Raw genomic sequence first — 24,085 nt, forward strand, 5'->3', positions numbered from 1 at the left:
AGCAAAGAGTGTACATAGTTTCAAAGAAAAATTGGATAAGTGTAGATATGGAGACGGGACCACACGAGCATAAAGCCCAGGCCCTGTAAAACTACAACTAGGTAAATACACACACACACACACACAAATACAAAAACAACAAATTTTCATATCTCTCTCTCTCTCTCTCTCTCTCTCTCTCTCTCTCTCTCTCTCTCTCTCTCTCTCTCTCTCTCTCTCTTCAGAAGGTTATGTTTCATTAATTTGAATGACTCATTTCCTTGGTATTTGGAAATCATCCCTATTGTGTATCACAACGCATCTTAAAATTATTCTCATATTCAATTTCTTTACAGGTAAAATGAAGTTGTTTGGAATATTAAGCTTACAACTTCTGATACTTACAATTCATAGCCAAAGAACCTTTGGCAACAAGGATAGCTTATCTTCCTCAGTAGAAAGAGACAGCAAGAAAGCTGGTGGAAAAGAATACAGTAAAAATTCTCAGCATAACAAAATACAGGACAAAGGACCAACTCAAGATCAAGTTATTCTCAACCTGACTCTGACAGAAGTAGAAAAACATGACCTCCAACTCCAATCCTCACAAACAAGGATCTCTAGTGAAAGAATTCTTGTCAATCGTAACCTTCAAGAGCACCAGTCTACTGAAGGCAACCAGTACAGGAATGCATCTCCTTCACCTAAAAGAAAAATGTCACAATATAATAGTGCAAAATCAAATGAAGAATGGGATCAATTAACATCTAGACAGGGAAAGGAGAATAGGGATGTTGTCTGGACCTTACATGAGGATGGGGACTTTGAAGCTTTCACCAGCAGAGCCCCAGTGGTCATTGTCTACTTTTACAGAAACAGTAAGATAAAGGCATTGTTTACTTCATTTGTCACTTAGTATTATCATGTAATTCACTTAACATGCTATCTCGTCATATCTATTTTTGATGAAGTTAATTATTTTGAACTTCTTGAGTTGTTAGGTCACTATCTAAATCCCTGACAAAAGGGATTCAATACAATCTTTTCACATTTATAGCAGTTTTATGTTTTGTATTGATTAAGCAGTTAATGCTATTGCAAGAAAATTTGAATATTTTTCTTTTTAATTCAATTCTGATAACATAATCAATACCCAATGAGAATTTTATTTTTGTATTGTCAGATTATCTATTCATTTTATTTTATATCTTTAACTAGAAAGGTGAAGAAAAATGAATAAAATATATGAAAGCATGTAGCCAAACAAATGGCTTGATAATAAGGTTTCCTGTAAATGAAATTAAAATGATATCATGACAACATTAGCCTTTTTGCAATTTCAACATGAAAGACAGTTATATATTTAGTATGGAATTCCCTTTACCTTTGGTTCTGACTGGTATTATAGAGTAATTTTCATTGCATTATTTCTCTTCCTTTCAATAAATGAAATTAGTTTTCTTTGTGAATTACATTTAAGATTACATTTTGGACAGTTATGCACCATTGCGTCCATATTTTGGAGTAAATAATTTATGTTACTATATTTTACTCTTAATTTGATGAAACCTTACTGAATAGATTTATATTTGACAGGTGGATTAGCAGCCCTTATAAGGTTCTTACGGGAGTACAACAAATCAGCGCAAGAATTGCTACAATACAATGTTTTGCTGGCCACTGTGAGTACCTATTTATTCTTTTTGTAGCACATGATGTTACTGAGGTTTTTGTAATGTTTATTGTAATTTGATATGTTATTATTACTCATTATTGTGATTTATTGGAGATAGGATTTTTATCAGATTGCATTTTTTGTGTGTTTTTCCTGTTTACTTCATAGAATGATAGAACATAAGTATTGTTTTACATACCATATTTGACAGCATATACGTAGGACAGACCTTTTTCCCAAAGTTTGGCTCAAAAAATTGTCCTGTATCAAATATGTGAAGTTGAGACTTCCTGTAGGTTAATCCTCTCCCTGATGCTCACTAACTGAGCTCACAATTAGTACTTCTACCTACCCTAATTACATGTATCATTATTTTATTGCTCTCCTCAGGATCCAACTGGTTTCTGTATTTTGTTTTTAGATTTACAAGGGTAGAAAAACCTTGTTTGCAAAGGTAGGTTGTTGCAAAAGGTAGTAGCATTTTAGTTGCTTCCAAATGTGGAGTTTTATGTCACTAAGACTGCAGTCTTGACAGTCTTCCAAAAACTCTCCCAGGTTTGGAAAGGTTGCAGTCTTATTGGCATTTACTTTCTGGTTCCAATACTGAAGCTTTGATACAAATTCTGAAATTTTTTCTGTTGCTAACATGAGATTGATTTTCTTTCCTTACAATTCCTTGTTCAGTTCATTTACATGCCCAAAAATGTCAGCTAAGTTTGCAAGAAGAGCTAGCCATGTTGTTTTTCTGAACTTCTCTGCAAGTGTGTTTTTGATCAGTCAGAAATATTTCGAGTTCTGTCTTAAGAGCCCACACTCTATTTCCACATGAAAGCCATCTCACTTCTGTATGGAAAAGAAGGGCTGAATATTCAGCCTCTCCATCCTCACATAAATCACGAAACATCCTCGTATTTAGTGCATGCCCTTTTACAACAGTGACAATGTTAACTACATCATTTAACTTAGCTTCCACTTCTGGTTCCAAATTCTTCATAACTAATGCCTGGTGATGTATCATACAATGGATGGCTAGAATATTTGGATTCTGTTCTTTGGCCAAAGCCACAAAACCACTGACATGACCAAGCATGGCAGGAGCTCCATCAACTGATACTGCAATACAATCTTCCCACTTCAAATCAACACTTGATTTTTTTAAGCATGCATCAACCTTATTGAACACATCAATACCATGAGTTCTCAACTCAAGATATGAACTTATTTACCACATTTATTATCAACCATAATCACTGTCAGTCAACAGACTTCCTCCACCAACGTGAACTGCTAGTTAAAATAAAGCATAATTGTCCAGCCAGCCACTCCATGATGTCATCTCAACACTATCCAAGCTGCCACCACCACAACCACCATCTTTCACTCCTGCTCTTCTTCCCCTTATCCAGGCTTCCCTTACCTATGATCGTGGTTGTTCCTCCCTTAATGCACCAGGTCAAAAATCCACCAGGTAGATGATGAAGGGCTAAATAAAGACTGATAAGTCAAGGAGCAAATGCCATCACCGAGACAACAACACAAAAGTTGTCTCACTGAGGGTAAAAAACAGTTTCAATACTGATTCAATACTGATAAAACAGTTTCAATACTGATATTTCTCCGTTTCCGTAGTTTTAAAGATCATGGGATCCTCGATGCATTCTTTTCTCCAACTTTCATATTAGTTTCCCTCACTTAGCACACCCTTATTCGTAGCATGTCCATTACCCCAAAAAATTCCAAAATTACCCCATTTACCCCTGTTCCCCGACCACTGTAGTAGCATGAACATCTGACCAGGATGGGCATGAACCAGCAACTGATGGTGTGGTATGGAACAGCTGATCTCATGGAAATGCTTACCTCAGCAGAGGGTGATTTGATGAAGTAAAATTGGAATGCATTGAGTGATGAAATTGTTACAGCACATAATGTGCATAACTTTAAAGAAAAATTGATAAATGGAGACATCGAGACAGGACACTATGAACCCTGCTCAAACTAGGTAAACTAGGTAAGAAAGTAAAAAAGGAAAAAGATTTGGGAGTGACGATGGTAGAAGATAATCAATTGGCAAACCATATTGATAGAATTTTCAGAGAGACATAGAATTTGCTAAGGAATATTGGAATAGCATTTCACTACATGGACAAAGAAATGATGAAGAAACTGATAAGTACTATAATAAGAACCAGATTGGAATATGCAGGAGTAGTGTGGACCCCTCACAAAAAGAAACACATAAAGAAGCTGGAGAGACTACAGAAAATGGCTACAAGAATGGTCCCAGAACTTGAAGGGATGACATATGAGGAGAGACTAAAGGCTATGGATCTTCCAACATTGGAACAGAGAAGGGAGAGAGGGACTCTCATACAAGTTTATAAATTGATCAACCGAATGAACCAAGTGGACAATGAGTATCTGATCCTGAGAAAAGAATATGCCAGTCGAAGCACAAGATCGCATAGTAAGAAGCTGAGGAAGGGAAGATGTCTAAGAGATATTAAAAAGTATAGTTTCCCGCAAAGATGTATTGAGACGTGGAACAGTTTGAATGAAGAAGTAGTGTCTGCAACGAGTGTGTATATAGTTTTAAATAAAGATTGGATAAGTGTAGATATGGAGACGGGGCCACATGAGCATAAAGCCCAGGCCCTGTAAAACTACAACTAGGTAAATACAACAAGGTAAATACACACACACACACACACACGGTACACAGAAGAGGTCGCTGAGCTGGAGAAATCATCTTTACTACTAGTTGTTGTTGCCTAAGAGTAACTAAGGTGGGTAAGGAGCATGTAATGTTTGTCTCGTCTCCATATGTTAACTGTTGAGAAGCAAGTAATGTCCAGGGAAGGTGAATTTTAACTGTAACCTGCGTTGGAACCATCAGCTGGGAGTTGTTTACAACTGCACAACATGGCGGCCGCATATTCGGAAGAGAAATTAGACTTCACAGGCTTCCGAGGTACAATGGAAAAGAGCGTCTATGTCAAAAAAATTCTGGAATTAGAAGGAAAAATTGAAAAACTATTTTGAAAGTATGGCGAACTGGAAAAGAGTCATAACAATGTGCTGAAAGAGTGCGCTGAAATGAAGACAGAAAATGCAGTACTGAAAGAGGAAGTTAAGTTAATTAAAGTGAATTGCGACAAATGTGGAGAATCTTTAGGAAAAGTGATGGAGAAGCAGGCTGAATGGAAAAAAATTCAGGAAGTGGAAAGAAAGGAGGTAAATTACAAAGTTGCAAGTCTGGAAAAGGAAATCAAAGAGTCTGGGGAGAAAACTTTGGGCCTTGCTGAAATTATAGATCAACAGATCATAGAAGAGAAGATTACTGAGAAAGTTGTGAAGGTTATTAAGTCAAATGAGACATTGGTGAGGGAAACTGTAGACAAAAAGAGATGTGTGGTGATATTTGGTGTGGAGGAGGATAAGACACCGAGTAAAATGGAGAGAGAAAAACATAAAAAAGGTGATAAATAATATCATTAATGTGGTGCAGGAGGAGGGAAAAGACCTAGTACAAGAAATAGAGGACTTCCATAGAATTGGAAAGTTCACAGGAGAAGGTATGAGGCCAATAAGAATCAAACTTAAGTCACAAAAGGATGTAGATGAATTGGTGGAGAAGTCATGGAGGTTAGCCCAGCAGGAAACAACAAGGAAGATTTGGTTGAGAAGAGATCTCGGTGAAAAGGAAAGAGAAATGTTAAATGAGTTGAGAAAGGAGGCTTTGAAAAAAATGAAGAGAGGACAGAAGAGGAGAAGAAAGAGTTTTCTGGAGAATCTTGGATATGAGACTGAGGAAGTGGTTCATAACCCAGAAAAGTACAGTAAGAAAGGACTAAAGAAACTTACGTATGAGTGGAATGTAATGTATTCCAACATAAATGGAGTGATATCGGGATTTTAGAACTCAACGATTACTTGAGGACAAGAACCCAGATATTGTGGGTCTTACTGAAACAAAACTGAGAGAGGAGAAGACCTGATGATGGTTGGAGAAGGAAATATAATGTTTGGAAAAGAAATAGAGTAGGTAAGATGGGAGGAGGAGTGATGTTGCTGGTTAAAAAGATATAAAGGTGGATCAAGTGAAAGAAGGTATGGGAAAGGCAGAAGTGCTAAAGATCAGAGCAGAAACTAATGAAGGAAAAAGAGGCACTACATAGTGGTGTACGTACCACCTAAGACAAATGCATGGTCAGTACAGGAATATGAAGAAATGATAAGAGATACAGGAACATGTCTGGAAGAAATGTTGGGTGGCTGTGAACGAACTATAATGATGGGAGATTTTAATTGTAAAGAGGTGTGTTGGGAGGACTGGTCAATGGAAGGATCAGAGACAACATGGGAAATACACTATTGACACTGGCAATGGAAAATGTGTTAACTCAGTGGGTCAAAGAAGATACTAGGTTTGGAGGAGAGGGAGCATCGTCAAGACTGGACTTGGTCTTTAGTACAGAGCCAATGGTCATTGAGGAGATGAGGGTGGAGTGCCCTTTAGCAAAGAGTGATCATGCAGTTTTGGAGTTCAAGGTGATAGATGAAGAGAAATCTAGAAGAAATGAAGAATATAAAGTGGGAAGATGGAATTATGCCAAGACAGATTTTGGAAACCTAAAGAAATTCTTTCAAGAGACAAATTGGATGAAATTCAAGAGTGCTAAGGAGCAAATGAAAAGTGGAAGGAATTTATAAAATATACAAAGAAGGTGAGAAAAATTTGTACCAATAAGACAACATAGAGAAGTTGGAAAGCAGGACTGGTTTAACGATAGATGTGAAAAGGCTAGAACAAGAAAAGAGGATGCATGGAAGAGGTGGAGAAGGAAAAGACGGATTAAGCAGTGGGAAAGTTACAAAAGAGCAAGAAATGAATATGTGTTGATTAGAAGAGAAGAAAGAAAGAAACAAGAAAAGGATATAATTGATAAATGTAAAGACCAACCAAGGCTTTTTACAGACATGTGAACAACAACATCAAAAATAGAGAAAGTATTGAAAGTTTAGAAGTAAATGGAGTATGCAGTGAAGATCCCAGGAAATGGCAGAGGCTATGAATGGATGCTTTCGGAAGGTATTCACAAAGGAGACTGCTTTTGACAAACCACTGGTAATGGAACAGAAAGGGATTATGAAGGAGTTTCAAGTAACTGTGGAGGAGATCAAGAATATGATGGGGAGTTTAGAAGTGAGAAAAGCTGTGGGACCTGATGGGGTATCAGGATGGATTTTAAGAGAATGCAGGAGCAACTGGCAGAAAAAGTTTGTGAAGTAATTGATGCCTCATTAAGGGAAGGTGTAGTGCCCCAAGACTGGAAAAGAGCTAACATTGTCCCAATCTATAAATCAGGTAACAAGAGAGACCCATTGAACTATAGACCAGTGTCACTTACAAGTGTGGTAGCTAAGATGTGTGAGAGGGTGGTGAAGAATAGATGGACAGACTTCTTGGAGAAAAATGACATACTTTGTGAGTGTCAATTTGGTTTTAGAAAAGGGCGTTCATGCACGACAAACCTGATATGTTACTATTCGAGGGTGATAGATGTAATACAGGAAAGAGATGGTTGGGCTGATGGAATATATCTGGATTTAAAAAAGGCCTTTGATAAGGTACCACACCGGAGACTGATCTGGAAACTTGAAATGGTAGGAGGAGTGCATGGCAGTTTACTAAAATGGATGGAAGACTTTTGGTAGGAAGAGAAATGAGAACAATAATTAAGGACAGACCATCAGAATGGGGCTTGGTGGAGAGTGGAGTTCCACAGGGATCAGTGTTGGCACCAGTAATGTTCGCGGTCTACATAAATGACATGGTGGATGGGGTGTCCAGTTATGTGAGCCTATTTGCAGACGATGCAAAATTGTTAAGAAAAGTGAGATGTGACAAAGATTGCGAACTACTCCAGGAAGACTTGGACAGAATATGGAAATGGAGCTGTACATGGCAAATGGAGTTCAACACGACAAAATGCAAGAAAATAGAGTTTGGCAAGAGTGAAAGAAGAATCAGGAGTATGTACAAGATAGGAAATGAAGACATAAAACCAGTCATGAAGAAAAAGACCTTGGGGTGACAATTACCAATGACCTATCGCCAGAGAGACATATAAACAAAATAATTGGAGAAGTATTGAACTTATTGAGGAACATAAGAGTGGCGTTCGTATATTTAGATGAAGAAATGATGAAGAAAATAATTACTGCAATGATAAGACCGAGGCTTGAATATGCAACAATACAGTGGGCTCCGAACTTAAAGAAACACATAAGGAAACTAGAGAAAGTACAGAGGGCTGCAACAAAATGGTGCCTGACTTAAGAGATTTGACTTATGAAGACAGACTGAAAAGAATGCAACTTCCGACCCTGGAAAACAGAAGAGAAAGGGAGACCTGATAGCAATATACAGAGTGATGATTGGCATGGAAAAATGGATAGGGAAGATCTGTGTATGTGGAATGAAAGAATGTCGAGAGGGCATGGGAAAAACTAAAATGGCCACTTATAGGAGAGATGTGAAAAAATATAGCTTCCCTCATAGAAGGGTGGAAGCATGGAATAGTTTAGACGTGGAAGTGGTCAACGCAAGGAATATTCATGATTTTAAGAAAAAGCTGGACATTAATAGATATGGAGACTTGACAACACGAACGTAGCTCTTTTCCCGTATGTTACAATTAGGTAAATACAATTAGGTAAATACACACACACACACACACACACAAATTAAAAATTATATTATACTAGGGCAAATTATAACCATATAAGGGAGTTTCTTTAATGAAATTGACTGGTCCGTGGTATACCAGGAAAGGGATATGCAATTGAAATACGATAAATTCATGGATTTGTATAACTCTGTTGTGAAAAAGTTTGTGCCATATCACAGAAAGAGGACTTTAAATAATAAACAGTGGTTTAATAGAAATTGTGAAGAAGCAAAAATGAACAAAGAAAAGGCATTAAAGAAACTTAAGAAAAACAGTGATGTATTATCAAGAGAAGTCTACAAAACAGCAAGAAATAGATATGTTGAAGTAAGGAGAATAGCACAGAAGGAATATGAACAGAGGGTGGTGGAAAACTGTGATAGTGACCCAAAAATGTTTCACAAATTCATAAATGGAAAACTAAATAAAAGGGAGACAATAGAAAAGGTAAAAAACGGGGAAGAAGTATATGAAGATGCTGGAGATATTGCTGAAATTTTGAACGACAACTTTTGTAAAGTGTTTACAAAGGAGGAGTATTTTATGGGAGGAAGGCCTACGGAAATAAAGCAAATGCACGACATCATGGTTACTAAGGAAGTTGTAAAGAAAATTATAAGCAATCTGGATATTGATAAATCAATGGGGTCTGATGGCATATCTGGGAGGTTGCTAAATGAATATAAGGATCAATTGTTGAACACTGTATTTGGTATTGTGGAAACCTCCATACAAACAGGATTAGTCCCGAAAGAGTGGAAAAGAGATGACATTGTGTCTATATATAAGAATGGTAGTAGAATGGAACCGCTAAATTATAGACCAGTATCGTTGACTAGTATATTGTGCAAGGTATGTGAAGAAGTAATTAAAGCTAAGTGGAGTGAGTATCTAGAAAGTGAAAACATTCTGAGTGAAAGGCAGTTTGGTTTCAGAAAAGGAAGATCATGCATATCCAATTTATTATGTTTTTATTCAAGAGTGACTGACATACTACAACATAGAGAGGGATGGGTGGATGTTATCTACCTGGACTTGAGAAAGGCCTTTGATAAAGTACCACACAATAGACTGATGTGGAAACTAAAGATGATTGGAGGAGTAAATGATAAACTAGCAAAATGGATGGAAAATTACTTAATGGGAAGAGAAATGAGAACAGTGGTGAGAGGAAGGAATTCCGAATGGAAGAAGGTAACTGGTGGAGTTCCACAAGGGTCAGTGCTGGGTCCCATCATGTTTTTGATTTATGTTAATGATATGCCAGTAGGAATTGATAGTTACATGAACATGTTTGCAGACGATACTAAAATTATGGGGAGAGTAAAGAATGTGGAAGATTGTAACAAGTTACAGGAAGATCTTGATGAAATATATGAGTGGAGTAAGGAGTGGCAGATGGAATTTAATATAGACAAGACCCATGTTATGAAAATGGGAAGAAGTAGATACAGACCAAACAGGGATTACAGGCTTGGTGATGAGAAAATTAAAGAAACCAATGAGGAGAAAGACTTACGATTAACCGGGCAAAACACTCTATCACTGGAGAAACACATTAACAAGATATTTGGGAAAACATATAACATGCTCCAAAATATTGGCCTTGCATTTCACTACCTAGATGAAGGAATGATGAAGAAGATATTATGCACCTTAATAAGACCCCAGTTAAAATATGCAGCTTGCGTCTGGTCAACGCATATGAAGAAAAATGTGAAGAAGGTGGAAAGGGTACAGAGGCTGGCAACAAGGATGGTACCAGGACTCAGGGAGTTAGACAATGAGGAAAGACTGAGGAAGCTGGGGCTGACCACACTAGAAGAGAGAAGAACAAGAGGAGACATGATAACTATGTATAAATTGGTGAACAAGATTGACATACTGGACAGAGAATTGATAAAGGTGACCGTAAGTAATTACCTCCAAGAACATGGAAAAAAACTGTTAAAGGACATCTGTCTAAATGACGTGAGAAAGTACAGTTTCCAGCATCGTAGTATTGATAAGTGGAATAAACTGAGCAGTGATGTCGTTGACGAAGTGTGTGTCAATCAGATGAAAGAGAGATATGACAGGAGTGGACAAGGAGATGGGACACAGAGATCTTAGCTCGTGCCCTGTAATACACAAATAGGTAAATACATACACACACATGCAGGTTTTCTATAGCAGCATTTGTTTTGGTGAATGATACACTTTCTACCAGTTTGAGAAACGAATTTTGGCTGTGACAGCAAGTGGCTGACTTTGACTCTCTCTCTCTCTCTCTCTCTCTCTCTCTCTCTCTCTCTCTCTCTCTCTCTCTCTCTCTCTCTCTCTCTCTCTCTCTCTCTCTCTCTCTCTCTCTCTCTCTCTCTCTCTCTCTCTCTCTCTCTCTCTCTCTCTCTCTCTCTCTCTCTCGCATGGAAGTTTGTATGACATGTTGTAGTTCACATGATGCCTATGATAGAGATATGTGAAGTGTGAAACTCAAGAAGATAATAGGCTACATAAGAATCAGCATGATAAGAATTTAATACTCAGTGTGAGACTCAAGAATCATGAGACTCAGGGAGGTTACTATATAATATATATTAGTATGTACTAATATATTTATTACAAATAAGATTGTCAAGCTATCTTACATCTGCTATAAAGCATATGCATTTTTTACATGTGTTTGTGTATTTGTTTGGATAAGGTGGAGTGTGGAGAGTATCAAGTAGCATCATACTGTGCCTCAGACAAGATCAATCGCTTTGCTTATGGTTTCCGAGGAGGACAAGAAAAGATTGCCTTTCCTTTGGACACACTCTTCAACAGCAATGCTATTGTGGCTTCTGCTCTTCAGTGAGTTGGTTGACTAATTGTTTATTTTTTGTAGACAGTCTTAAAAAACACCTTATATAAAAAAATCATGTGTAGATCTTGAAATTTGTTATTAAGTAATGTGACATTCATGTCTTTCTGATTTCTGTTATATTATTTTGATATGAAGAGATAATATGAAATGTACTCTGTATCCACATTATCAACTTACTATTTGTTTGTTCTTGTATCTCAGAATGCAACATTGTACCACTTTGGGTATTGAGTTTTCAACAGTGAAGCACACAGAACTTACACAAATAAATAATTAATGTATGAATTAGCAAATTATAAAGATGACATTGCATTATCATATTAGATATAAGATTTACCTCAGCATCTTTATTTGCCTTTCTGCTTATCATTATCTCCAGCCTGGCACTGATCAACACGGTCCCCATCTTGCAGACAGCTGGAGAAAGACGTAATCTTGAAAAGCGGTGTCGAGGTCATTGTGACCTCATCTTTGCTTACTTGCGTACCCTTGGAACTCTGGGTAAGTTTAATGTGCATGCATTTATGTACAGACAACCCCTGCTCAACGAACAGGTTATGTTCCTATAAAACCGTTTGTTGAGTGAATTTTCATTAAGCGAACCAATTATAACAAGTTTGACTCCTGACTTGAACTTTCATTGAGAGTACATAAAGTGAGAGTGCATCATAGTACAGTAATATTCCGCTTAACGAACGTTCGTCTAACGAATTTCCGTTTTAACGTACTATATAAAGTTAGACCAAAAAGTCCGCATAACGTACAACCACATCCGTTTTAGCGAATTTTCTGGGTTTGAATTTGCCAGGTGAGGGACCGAACGCGGCAGCTTCACTGTGATTGGCTGGCTCCCCGCCTCTGTCTCTAGCACTCCTGGAGCTGGATGCAAGATTCTTTAACGTCAGAGCAACCTCCTGCCGCGAAATGGCATCCATGAAAGCTTGGAGGGACGGTGACGAGGTTGCTATCAGGTTGTTCTGAGGTTGCTGGGAACACCACCTCTGGAGGTGGTGTTACTGTTTTATATATGCATTTATGTTCACAAAACATTTTTATTAGCTTTTTACAAACCTTGCCGCAAGAAAGGATTGTTTTGTAATGCATAAAGTGAAATCTTATATGGAATATCAAAAAATAAAGCAGAGATGAGATGAGCCACAGATGAGCGGAGACATGGCCACCGCCGCTTCTTCCTCTTCTAGTGACCCTTTTAGCCTACGTGCTGTCTTTCCCCACGATATTTGTTTCCACTCCTCTATTGCCTGCTATAATGGATATCATATCTTAGTATTCATATACGCTCATGCCACAAGGATAACCTTGACTCCGTGGCACTGAGTGATAGTGAATTAGTAATGAAATACCGCGGTATTTCATTAATAATTCACTATCACTCAGTGCCATAGAGTCAATATTATCCTTGTGGCATGAGCATATATGAATGCTAAGATGTGATATCCATTATAGCAGGCAATAGAGGAGTGGAAACAAATATCATGGGGAAAGACAACACGCAGGCTAAAAGGGTCACAAGAAGAAGAAGAAGCGGCCAAGTCCCCACAAGTCTCCCGCTTCGTCTGTGGCTGATCTCATCTGTGCTTTATTTTTTGGTATTCCATGTAAGATTTCACTTTATGCATTACAAAACGATCCTTTCTTAAAGGTTTGTAAAAGCTAATAGAAATGTTGTTTTGTGAACATAAATGCGAGAATGTGAGAGAATTTGTACGTAGCCCCTCTAACTTCCAATGACTCATATGACATCATAAAAGTAGTGGTACACCAGTGGCCCAATATACTGCCAAACGTATATATAATATTTTTTTTTAACCCATGTGGTATGTTAGGGACCAGCCCAGAACACATCCCCCCCTATTTCCATTGTTTCCTATGGGAAAATTATGTCCGCTTAATGAATTTTCGCTTTATGAACAGCTTTGACACCCCTTATCCTGTTCGTTAAGCGGAGTATTACTGTACAGTAAAAGGTTTAATGAAAGTAAAAATTATGTAGTTAAACATTTAAACAGTTTGATTTAAGACTAAGTCATTATAATATACACTAATGTACGAGTGGAGCTGGAAAGACACTAGCCGGCAACCTGTGGAATGTAAACAAAGGTCGCATCATTGTACCGTATACAAAACTTATGTACCATATTTCCACAAGGCTTTCCATTTTATCCATTGCAGAGTCACAAGTTTGGGTGGTTCTTTTAGCTTGCAAGGAAGATGCAATCTCACCAGCCTTCTTAATAGAGTATGCTGACTTGAAAATAGTAGAGACAAAAGATGGAGTCAGGCCATGGTGGTGAGCAATGCTATTAGTTTTCTCGCCTCTCATTTCTGTGAATAATATCCAGCTTCACTTTGAGAGTAAGAGACTTCCTGGTCTTCTTAGCAACACTAGGTGACATTGCAGGGCTGGTTGCAGGGCGTTTTGGTGGTATGTTGAGCGAGGGAAGATGAGCTGCTGCTGGATGCTGTTATTGTTTTTAACTAAAAGCTGGGAAGGGTAGGGGAGTAAGTGGTGTGCATTTTGTCCATGAGAGGTGCTGGTGTATTCAAAAGCCTGTCGGTTTGTGTGATACGGCGAGGCTTTCAAACTTGGAAAAACTTACCTGGGTAAAATTTCATTAAAGCAAGTTTGGTGTTCGTTATACGAGCAGATGGTAGTAAAAGGAAACGTTCGTTGTAGCGAAATTTCGCTGTGTGAATGTTCGTTAATTGGCAGTTGCCTGTATTTAGTTTTATGATATACATAGATAACTTAGTTTAGTTTGTGTTCTCTCATTTGTATCTTTTATTTCTGTTTGGCAATACAGTATTGTAAGTGTTGTTTACTAGACTCACAAGATCTGTGGTTGAATTTTTGTGCTACACAGGCAAATTATGTTAGTTACTTAATTCCCTTTTTGCCTATTACATAAAAGCTATACAATGGAAGTTTGGTCGTGATCATGCCTATCTGGCAGTAGTAAACTGACAATCCTGCTGTCTTTTATGTGGTTATCGTTTGTTTGGCTGTGATTGTTTTTGTTCTGAAAGACAAGAAGTAATCAGTGCTACATTGAAGTAAAGATTAGATACAGGGGTCCTCCTTTAATGCACGGGAAAGGGACTGAGAAAATGTGCGCATATATAGAAAACTCACTAACCAAATAATAGAGCCTTATATTATAAATAAGATTGGAACTGGGACCCACTACAACTGACCCATGAGACTCTTCCATAAGGGTCCCCATTTTGTTCATTCCTGTACTGTGTTCTTCATGGCATCTTTACATTTCACCATGATAATCACTGTGGACTCATTGATAGAGTAAAATCTGCCAACTTGACATAACCTCTCACCTGCCTCAACCTTGGCTATGATGTCTAGTTTCTCTTGAAGCAAAAATATGTTTTGTTTCTTGATAAGTTATGCTTGTAACACCCTTATCTTTTGTATTTTTGAAAGGAGCCATATTCACAAACCTAGAAAGATCATGAGTATTACATATGGGCCACCAACCTATGAAGGTGAAAAATATCATAATGCTTAGCAAATGTGAAACATGAAACCATAACACAGGCAAGATGGAGTAACATGGCTGGACCAAAATATAAACATGGTGGAGAATTGTCTTGTTGGTTCTTTGTTATGTTATGTTTTAATTCATATATGAGGCCCCGCGTGCTATAGTATACCCAAGCGCCATCCTGCTCAAATTTGAGATAATGCTATCACACGGTCAATCAGACCATATACTTTCATGTGGACGTGGTGGATGTGAAGAAATACAAGATAATATATGCGAAAAACCCAATAGAAATTTCTTGGGTTTACGTCCTTAGCACTCGGCACACGTATTTTTATGCAGTGCGCGAGGTAAAGTATACACAAGCGCCATTCCCGTGACAATAGACAAAGCAGCCTGCTTTTCGTGCATGCTAAAGTGTACCCATGCAACATAAGCGGTGTGAATAGTCTCATCCCCAGCCTCTAGTGCAAGCTATAGTATTACTCCTGCTCTCATCCCGAGCTTGAGTTTTTGCTTACAAGCTTGCCATGCAGCACGTGTTGCTCTTAACATATCAGTGTTTTCAGTGATCATAACAAAATCATTATCAAACACTCTATTGACACTCACCATCATTGTACAACATAAAAGAACAGGTGTAATGGTTCTTGCATAAAATGAAAACTTTTTTGCCAATTCCTCGTCTTTTTTGGTTAATGATTGGGGGGAGGGGGAATGTATCTTAACAAAAAGTTGAAGGAGCAAAGTAGAGATGATAGGCTTTAAGATGATGCAAACCCCATTACCCTAGGTGTAATACTCTTCATGATATCAATCTTTAAAGAAAAAAAACTTTTAACTCAATTTCTGAGACTTTTTAAAAATGGTGGATGGGTATACTACAGTACGCGTGGCCTCATATTTTGACATTTATTTATTATTTTTGTTAAAATATTTCAAAAAATTATTTTGATTTATTTTATTGTTTTTTGGCAGAAAAAAATTATTTTATAGCAAATATATTTCATTCTCAAATGAAAGTTGATTGATTGATTGATACATTTATTGTTGAATTAATAATTACAACAAAGGAGGAGGATGGACCTTGCCACCCACCCTCTGGGCAAAGACTTAAGGTTAAATTATCAAAAATATAACACTAAACAGTATACATAACAAGAATACAAGTATTTCTATAAATAAGTACAGATATTGCACACCTTATTGCATACACATCCTACAGTGTTGGAGCAAACTGAGGATATTCCCGAGTATATCCCTGAGAGTGGCTGAGTCTAGGAGATGGTCAATGAGGCTGTACAAATCATGTTGACCTTGTGGCCTAAATTTAGCAATGAGAGGACATTCCATGATATAGTGAGGCAGAGTGTGTCCCAATGGTGCAGCACACAGCACACACCAGGAGAAACATTGACTTCCCAAAAGTATTTGTAGCCTAATCTGAGCCTCATTGCCACCCTGTCATGTGATGCAGTGTGTCTTCCATAGGTGTAAGCACAGCTTTGGGAGACACATGCATAGTGAAGACTAGTGCTACTGTCCCTATGGCAACAAAGCTCCAACTGATCACTAATGCTACTATGCACAAAGTCCTTAATGCTCCTCTTAACATAACCCAGAGTGCCAGGGTTCACTGTGTCATCTTGTAGGGCACACTGAGCAAGGTGGTATGCTTTTTCATTTAACGGGATACCCACATGAGAGGGTATCCAGTTGAAATGGACCGTGGCACCAGCACCCTCTAGGGCGTGGATGAGATCAAGACACTTATTAACTAGATCACAGTCCATTGGGGAGGTGGATTGAAGGGCATACAATGCAGCCTGACTGTCAATAAAGAAATATACATTCTTATGGAGAGGCACCACAATGTGGAGCGCCTCCAGTATAGCATACAGTTCTGTTCTAGTGGAAGACATGGGTGCAGGGAGCCGCCTGGAAACCTCAGTGTCAGTGTAGAGACTGGCAGAGATGTAATCACGGATGAACAGCCCACATCCAGACCTGCTGCCATTGACTGACCCATCACAATAAACATGAATAGCCTGAATGTATGGGTACTTGGACAATTTATTCATGAACATGTCTTGTAGCACATGAGGGAGCCAGTCCCTCTTGGGCTGATGCAGAGATTGAATATCAACACTGACACGGTGAGGGTTCCTGGTGGGTTGTAGCGGTGACATAACAACGTTAATACAGGCCTCGGCTACACCTACACTTGTCAGTACTTCCAAGATCTTCCTGAGATATGGTGTTGTAGGAGTGCGAGGATCATGATACAGGGGGGTCAGTGATCCCTTTAGAGAGTCAAAGCCCGTGCATAGCATCCGACTAATTTTGTGACAAGTAATTTCCTGTATCCTACACATAATACTCGGCAGGTGCAGTTCAGCTCTGAGGACTTCATTCCGTGCAGTCGTGGGGCATCCCAAGATTATCCGCATGGCTTCATTCTGAATAAGCTCCAGGGGATGGAGTTGAGTGGCACTAAACTGTATTAAAACAGGGGCGGCATAATCAATAAGGGACCGTATGACAGATATATAGAACATTCTTAGGACTGGAATGCCAGTCCCTAGGCCCCTGTTGGCTAGCAGCCAAAGTGGTGCTAGCCGTGGCAGACAGAGGTCTCGAACATAGTGGACGGCTTGAAGAGACTTCCTGAAGCTCATCTGAACACCCAGGTACTTGTGTATATGAACTCTAGGGATGGGAACGTTGTTTACAGTGGGCAGCCGAGAGATCTTCCCTTTACCTTGAAATTTTTTTTACATTCATTAATCACTAGTCCCATTTGGACACACAAGGCTGCTAGTTGTGACAAAGCTAACTGGAGAATCCTGGGTGTGGGGCATTGGAGGAGTATGTCATCAGCATAGATGAGGACCTGGGTACCCTGCGGAAAGGAACAGCGCGCAATTTTGTCCATTAAAACATTAAAAACCATTGGTCTAAGGACTCCACCCTGTGGTGTTCCAAGCTCAAAGACTTCCTCAGAGGATACTGCAACTTGAAACCAAACCTGGGCTGTTCTATTGTACAAATAGTCCCTGATCCATCCTAATAGTCTACCTTTGACAACTTTGAGAATGAGTTCCTCCATAATAACATCTTTGTTGGCCCTGTCGAAGGCACCCTTGAGATCAACGAAAGCTCTGCAGGTAGCATCCTTATATATAAGACACTCAACAAAACAGTGACTTGTAGAGTGACCTTTTAGGAAGCCATGTACATTGCCAGAAAGTACATGGCCCACCTTGTATATAAGCCTGTTCAGTATTACCCGTTCCATCATCTTACACAGACAGCTAGTGAGGGAAATAGGGCAAAAGGTGCCATCACCTTTGGGGATTGGGATGATGATGGCTGTTTTCCAAGAGTCGGGAAGCTTGCCTGCAGTGAAAGACATGTTAAATAAATTGAAGATATCATAGGTGATGCCATCCTTGCCAGGAGCTGTTGACTTGCCCAACTTGGCTCTCGAGAGAAGTTCGTCATGCGTGATAGGCATACAGGTGTCATCCAGCAGAGAAGCACTGTGGTGAAGCAACTCCATCCTTCGTGGTCTTTGCTGATCAAGCGCCTCCTGGTGTCCCACAGGAAGGCCAGAGAAGGATGAGACTTCCTTCCACTGCAAGACGAGTTCTTGTGCCCTGCCTGCAGGATCAGGGTCACACACCTGTTGTCTGGACTTGTCCCGGATGCTGTTGACATGGTGCCACACATCCCAGAGGGACTGGTTCCTGCGCACCTTGTCCAGGAAGGAGACCCAGTACTTCTTCCTTTCCTGTTGCCGCAGATCTGTGAGGTGTCGAGCCACGGTAACCATGGCATCCTGTGACTCTGTGTCTGCTGGGTTGAGCTGCCAAAGTCTCTGGTAGTCAGCAAGCGTCTGTTGGCAGTTCAGAATCACCGGGTCGGTAGTGTAAGTCCATATTGATGAGGGCTTCATAATCAAGTCTGCCTCTTTGAACATGTGTGGGTGTGTGGTCCCCAGTAAGTACAGCTGTATCTGTGGTGTCAAGGAAAGCCTTCCAGCGCACACCATTGACTTTGGTGGTGAGGTGGCTTCCTAATTCCTTATGCCTCACATTAAGGTCACCCATGATAACACTGGTTCTCAAGAACATATTCAGGAAAGTTTGCAATACGTATTTAAGGCACCAGCATGAATGTACATGTTTACTAAGTAGATAATTTCACCCCCAGTGTGCAAGCAAACAGTAATAAATTCAATACCCTCAGTGACCCCCATTTCCATGAAGTTAACTGGAATCCCATGTTTAATGTAAGTGGCCATCCCCCGACTACTGCCATCACCACAACTGAGGGTGTGGAAGGCATAACCCCTCAGCTCCGGCACCCGTGGCCCTACCTCCTGTAAGGCAATAATGTCAGGCTTATCGAGGAAGACATAAGAGTGTAGGTCAATGAAGCGGGCATGTAGACCATTGACATTCCATGTTGGGGTGCGGAAAGTCTTACTGTTCATCGCAGTGGTGTTGCATCTGTGTCTTTAGGCCGTCCACTTCCCATGCCGGGCAAGACATCTGCTGCGTCAGCATTTGTATGGCTGCCATCAGATATCCCTGGTCTGGCTTGGGGCTGGCAGTCATCAGATGCCCCTGGTCTGGCACGGGGCTGGCATTCCGGGCTGCAATTGGGCTGGAGCAGTGCTTCATCTTGCGGCTGACCAATGTCCATTCACCTGTAGCATCCTCATCACAGTCTGCCTCAGGTGACTTGCTCTCTGAGGCAGGGGAAGCAGGGGCCATTCCTGAGGGCCTCCGGGCTTGTCGTGTGGCTCTCTTGACTGGCTTGGTGGGGTTATCCATCCTCGGTGAGGGTGCAGCGGCAGTTGCACATTGCCCTCCAGCATTGTCCTTTTTCTTGGGTGGGTCACTCTCTCCTTGGCCCCACTGAGCACTGCTAGATGGGGATGGGGTTGGGGCCACAGTGGAGGTCCCACTGCATACTGTGTGCTGCTGGTTCTTGAAGGCGACAAACTTGTTAATAAGTCCAGAGACCGTTGCAGTCAGGTTGTCCACTTTGGCAGCTAGCTCGCTCACCACTGCCATTAGCTGCTGGGTAGCATCAGTGGCAGGCAGTTCCTGAGTGACGCCTGGCTGGGACACTGATTTTGGAGGCACAGGGGATACTCTAGCAGTGCGCTGTGGCAAAGGTGGGAACATGGCAGGTGTGGTTGAATTGTCAGTGGTGGGGTAGGAAGGCTGGGTCAGGTGAGGGGCAGCAGCTGAGAAGGAGGGCTTCGTCACCCAGGCGTTGGTCTGGGGGAGGTGGTGCCTGGTGGAACACAAGCCTGGGCCGACTCACCTCATCTGTGGCAGGTTCCTTTTGGGGCCGAGGCCTGACAGTGTAGAGGGTGGAGTGGGCGTTGTGGTCGCCCCCACAATTACAGCACCGAGAAGGGATTTTGGTGCCCTCCTTGATCTTATCCAGGCACTGTGCTGATTTATGGGGGCCAGCACAGTATCTACAGCGAGGGGCAGACTGGCAATGCCACTCCTTGTGTCCCCAGCGACTGCAGTGGCGACATGTCTGGTTCTGGCGTGTAACGCTCCACACGCCGTCGTCCAAGGCCCAGGAGATGCACCTCACTGGGCACCTTCCCTGTCACCACTCCCAACAGTTGGGGCCTGGGCATTTGCCTCACCATTCTCCTCTTCAACCCATGAAATCCAGCTGGTACCTCTATCAGGTTGACATTGATATGGGTCGCTACACCATGGATAATAACAGGATGAGTGCCCTCCTCACCAGGGCACTCCATAACTAGGCCCAGGAAGCCCTCACTTACCAGGGTGGCATAGAAGGAAGAGTCAGTGCTGACTGTGATATAGGGTTGGTTTCTTCCCTCCTTGTAGAGTGGCTGCTGGTCTGAATGTTGTTTTAGCAGAGCTGCAAACCAGCTGAACAGCTCACTGGCTGTCTTCCCATAGCCTGAAGGGAAGGACAAGAAACGACGCCTTTGTTTATGGTCCGAGGTGGCCAGGGCAGTTACATCTCAATGGGAAATCTGGTCAGCAGCAGCATTTTCCTGATGTTTTTCCTTGCCAGATTGTGCAGGACGAGGCTCCTCGACAATCTCCATGTTCTCTAGGGCTGCTACGCCTACCTCCACCTCAACAGCGCCCTTGACGGGCATAGTCCTTTTTGCTGGGCCCACGTGGAACGCAACAGGCTTTGTTGTGGCGGCGGGCACCACCAAACCCAGACACAGACGCTTATTTTCTGGCTTCTTCTGGCCTATTTCTGGCTGGCAAAACGAGCCTAGACCTCCGTCAGTAACCACTGAGTAGGCGTGATCACTCCAAATCACTTCTGATTTCCATTTGTAGGGACTGCCACTCATGTAAACATGGAGAGTGATATAACGTCCTTCCAACTCAGCGGGGAGGACGCAACTGTCAAATGAAAGTTTCTTTCACCAAGTGTGCATAAAGTTGGAAATTTTGAACATTGTACGAGTGATGGAAACAAACTGAGGGTGCACCTAAAGCCAGAAACACATTAACTAAGGTGTGCACTAAAAGAAGACCTATGAATAAAGAAAATGTCTCTCTCTCTCTCTCTCTCTCTCTCTCTCTCTCTCTCTCTTTGAGCATTGTATTTCTCTTAGTATCTCCTACTAGTGAGATATCAATTCCTTGCACATTTTATAATTGTTTTCCTTTGTTTCATTACATTTTTCCCCCAGAACCAAAAAGTCATTCTGATGTTTTTTTAACATCGTATACTCTAGATATCTAATTTACATTTATAATATTTGTAGTGATAAGTTAACTAATACTAGTACTTACCATTGATGGTACTACAATCTAAAATTCAAGTTCAGAACTGCAATTCCTTTACATATTTTATTCACCTGAGCCTCATTTTGTGGACAGTTGCCACCACAAGAATGTGTCACCACAAAAAATGGTTGCCACAAAGAAAATGGTGAATAGAATTACTTTGCTAATTAGCCATTCAGCAGCTAGAAATGAGGTCAGTGTCATGGATTTTGTGAAAGTAACAGCCATCTTCACTCTCTTTGTGAAAATGAAGTGCAAAGACCAAGTAAAGTACAGTGAAGACTCAATACTCAAACATCTTTTGAGTCAACTTTATGATACTCTAACACAAAATTATGGAAGTACATGAGACTTACCGTAGGTCAGTTGAAATGTGCTTTGGATTTTGAAGCAAGCCACCGCTGCTGGAGAGAGCTTTCACATGAGATGCGCGCACAAAGATCAAGGTACCGGCAGACTTTAAAGAACTGAGAGCCACCCACATGCCACAAGGTTCCTAAAATGCCCCAGTCAGAAAGGTAAACCCCAAATTCAAAATTCTTCTTTCCAAAGGGTGGGAGTGGCGGGCATGTGAAAGCTCTCTCCAGCAGCGGTGGCTTGCTTTGCGAAATCCGAAGCACATTTCAACTGACCTACGGTAAGTCTCATGTACTTCTATAATTTCACTTCAGCAACCCACCGCCGGTGCTGGAGAGGCTACATATGACCCTTGAAGTGAAACTGGATGTTATTCACAGACACAAGAGAGGCAAGAAAACTAATAGCAATGCTCGCCACCATGGCTTGACACCATCTACTGTCTCTACTATTTTCAAGTCAGCAGACTCTATTAAAAAGGCTGGTGAGACCGTATCTTGACTTAGTCTTAAATTAAACTGCTTAAATGTTTAACTTCATAATTTTTACTTTCATTGAACCTTTTACTGTACTATGATGCACTCTTGCTTTGTTTGCTCTCAATGGAAGTTCAAGTCAGGGGTCAAACTTGTTATTATTGGTTTGTTTAACGAAAATTTGTGCAACGAACGTTTTTTTTAGAAACGTAAGCTGTTCATTAAGCGAGGGTTGTCTGTATATGTATATGGGTCATCCTTATTGAGTTACACTTGATCAGATTTGAAAAAAAAATCTTGTCTGGCAATGAAAATAAAAATGTACAAATTTACATTCATATTTAATTTTCACAATCTATTTAAAAAATATATTGAAAAAAATAGTTATTTTACCATATAGCATATAGATAAAAATTCTTTGGAAAGAAAAGTAAGAAAATTGAACATTTTCTAAGTAAAATGGTTGTTCTTTTAAGAAATTCCTAATTTACATCCCAACTGTGGTGCTCTGACCAAATGAAAATAAAACATTTTTGTTTCTCATTTTGATAAATAAACATGTAAATAAACAAATAAACAAAAAATCCGTACCCACAACATGGTTTATCTTAACTTTTGCTTGAACATATTGCTGGAACCACCAACTGAAAATTAATTATAAATTGTATTCTCTCTATCGCAGTTGTGGTGCTCTGAACAAAAGGTAGTGGTGATTCCTGAAAATGTGATTTTTTAAATAATAAAGTCAGCTGTGACTGGCTTATAGACTTCAGTGAATGTTATTTCATCAGTGAGATCTACAGTTTCCACAGCCAACAGCTGTTGTGTTCTCTCATCAGACAATCCACAGGAATGCAACATGTCAAATTTACTTATGAAAGAAACCAAAGAAAAATAGTAATAACTATGACACTCATGTAGAACAAGAGAATAACTGTAGCAAGACTCTTTATGAAATCCCAGCAAATATATTTGGCATGAGCTGGAGGTACGAGGGCCCCGTATATTACATATACAGGTCTATAAACAACGTTTTCCCCCTATGTATGTTCATGAGTTAATATTTCACAAACGGACCTTGTGGGTCCACTTGGCATCACAGGAAGGAAAGAATATTGCCAGCAAAGAGCCTGTGTGTCCTCCTCTAGATCTGATGACCAAGAGACACTGAACTCAGACCCACAGAGGAGCCAGGTGTGCATGAAAAATGGTGAGCTTTTTCAAAACCACTAACTAATGACTCCAGGTGGAATCACGTTCCTGTTTATGGGTTAATAATGTGAAAAAAAAAAATTAAACCACTTTATTCAACACTCCATGATGAAATGAAATAATTTATTATTAATTAAAAAGTATAGTTATAATCATTTTTCTTACCAAGAATAGATGAATTAAAGATGTAGCTTACCCTCTTAACCCCTCTCATCTCCTTACCCTCTGTCTTTTTTTTATTTTTCATACCATGTGGGCTTTTCACGGGAATTTATGGGCTAAAGGGGATACTTTTTGTGGTACCTCCTATCTTAAAGCCCACCCGTTAGGAAACCCTTGCCCCATGTGAGGAAGCCCAACCTACACTCGGGCCGTGGACAGGATTCGAACCCGTGCGCTTGGAGACCCCTTGGACCCCAAAGCGTGCATGGTTCCACAGTACCACGGCGGCCCTTTCTCTCCCTC

General features: G+C 40.4%; 1 protein-coding gene across 6 annotated transcripts in view; it reads left to right on the forward strand.

Annotated features, from left to right (window-relative positions):
- The first annotated feature begins 220 nt into the window (after positions 1–220).
- The window catches only part of LOC123511349 (thioredoxin domain-containing protein 16-like), a 548,807-nt gene continuing 524,942 nt past the window's right edge, over positions 221–24,085 (forward strand). For 4 of the 6 annotated variants that reach the window (XR_006676769.1, XR_006676768.1, XM_045267153.1 and 1 more), the window contains exons 1-5: positions 299–857; positions 1,576–1,661; positions 11,072–11,220; positions 11,613–11,734; positions 23,511–23,618. Coding sequence is in view for 4 of the 6 variants with exons in the window: in XM_045267153.1 (XP_045123088.1) it covers positions 341–857; positions 1,576–1,661; positions 11,072–11,220; positions 11,613–11,734; positions 23,511–23,618 (982 nt within the window). In the remaining 2 variants the exon portion in view is untranslated. Of the gene's footprint in view, positions 858–1,575; positions 1,662–11,071; positions 11,221–11,612; positions 11,735–23,510; positions 23,619–24,085 lie in introns of all 6 variants that reach the window. The other 2 variants (XM_045267151.1, XM_045267154.1) reach the window with 2 other exon arrangements.

The sequence above is a fragment of the Portunus trituberculatus genome, chromosome 31, assembly GCF_017591435.1.
Source record: "Portunus trituberculatus isolate SZX2019 chromosome 31, ASM1759143v1, whole genome shotgun sequence".
Classification (NCBI taxonomy): domain Eukaryota; kingdom Metazoa; phylum Arthropoda; class Malacostraca; order Decapoda; family Portunidae; genus Portunus; species Portunus trituberculatus.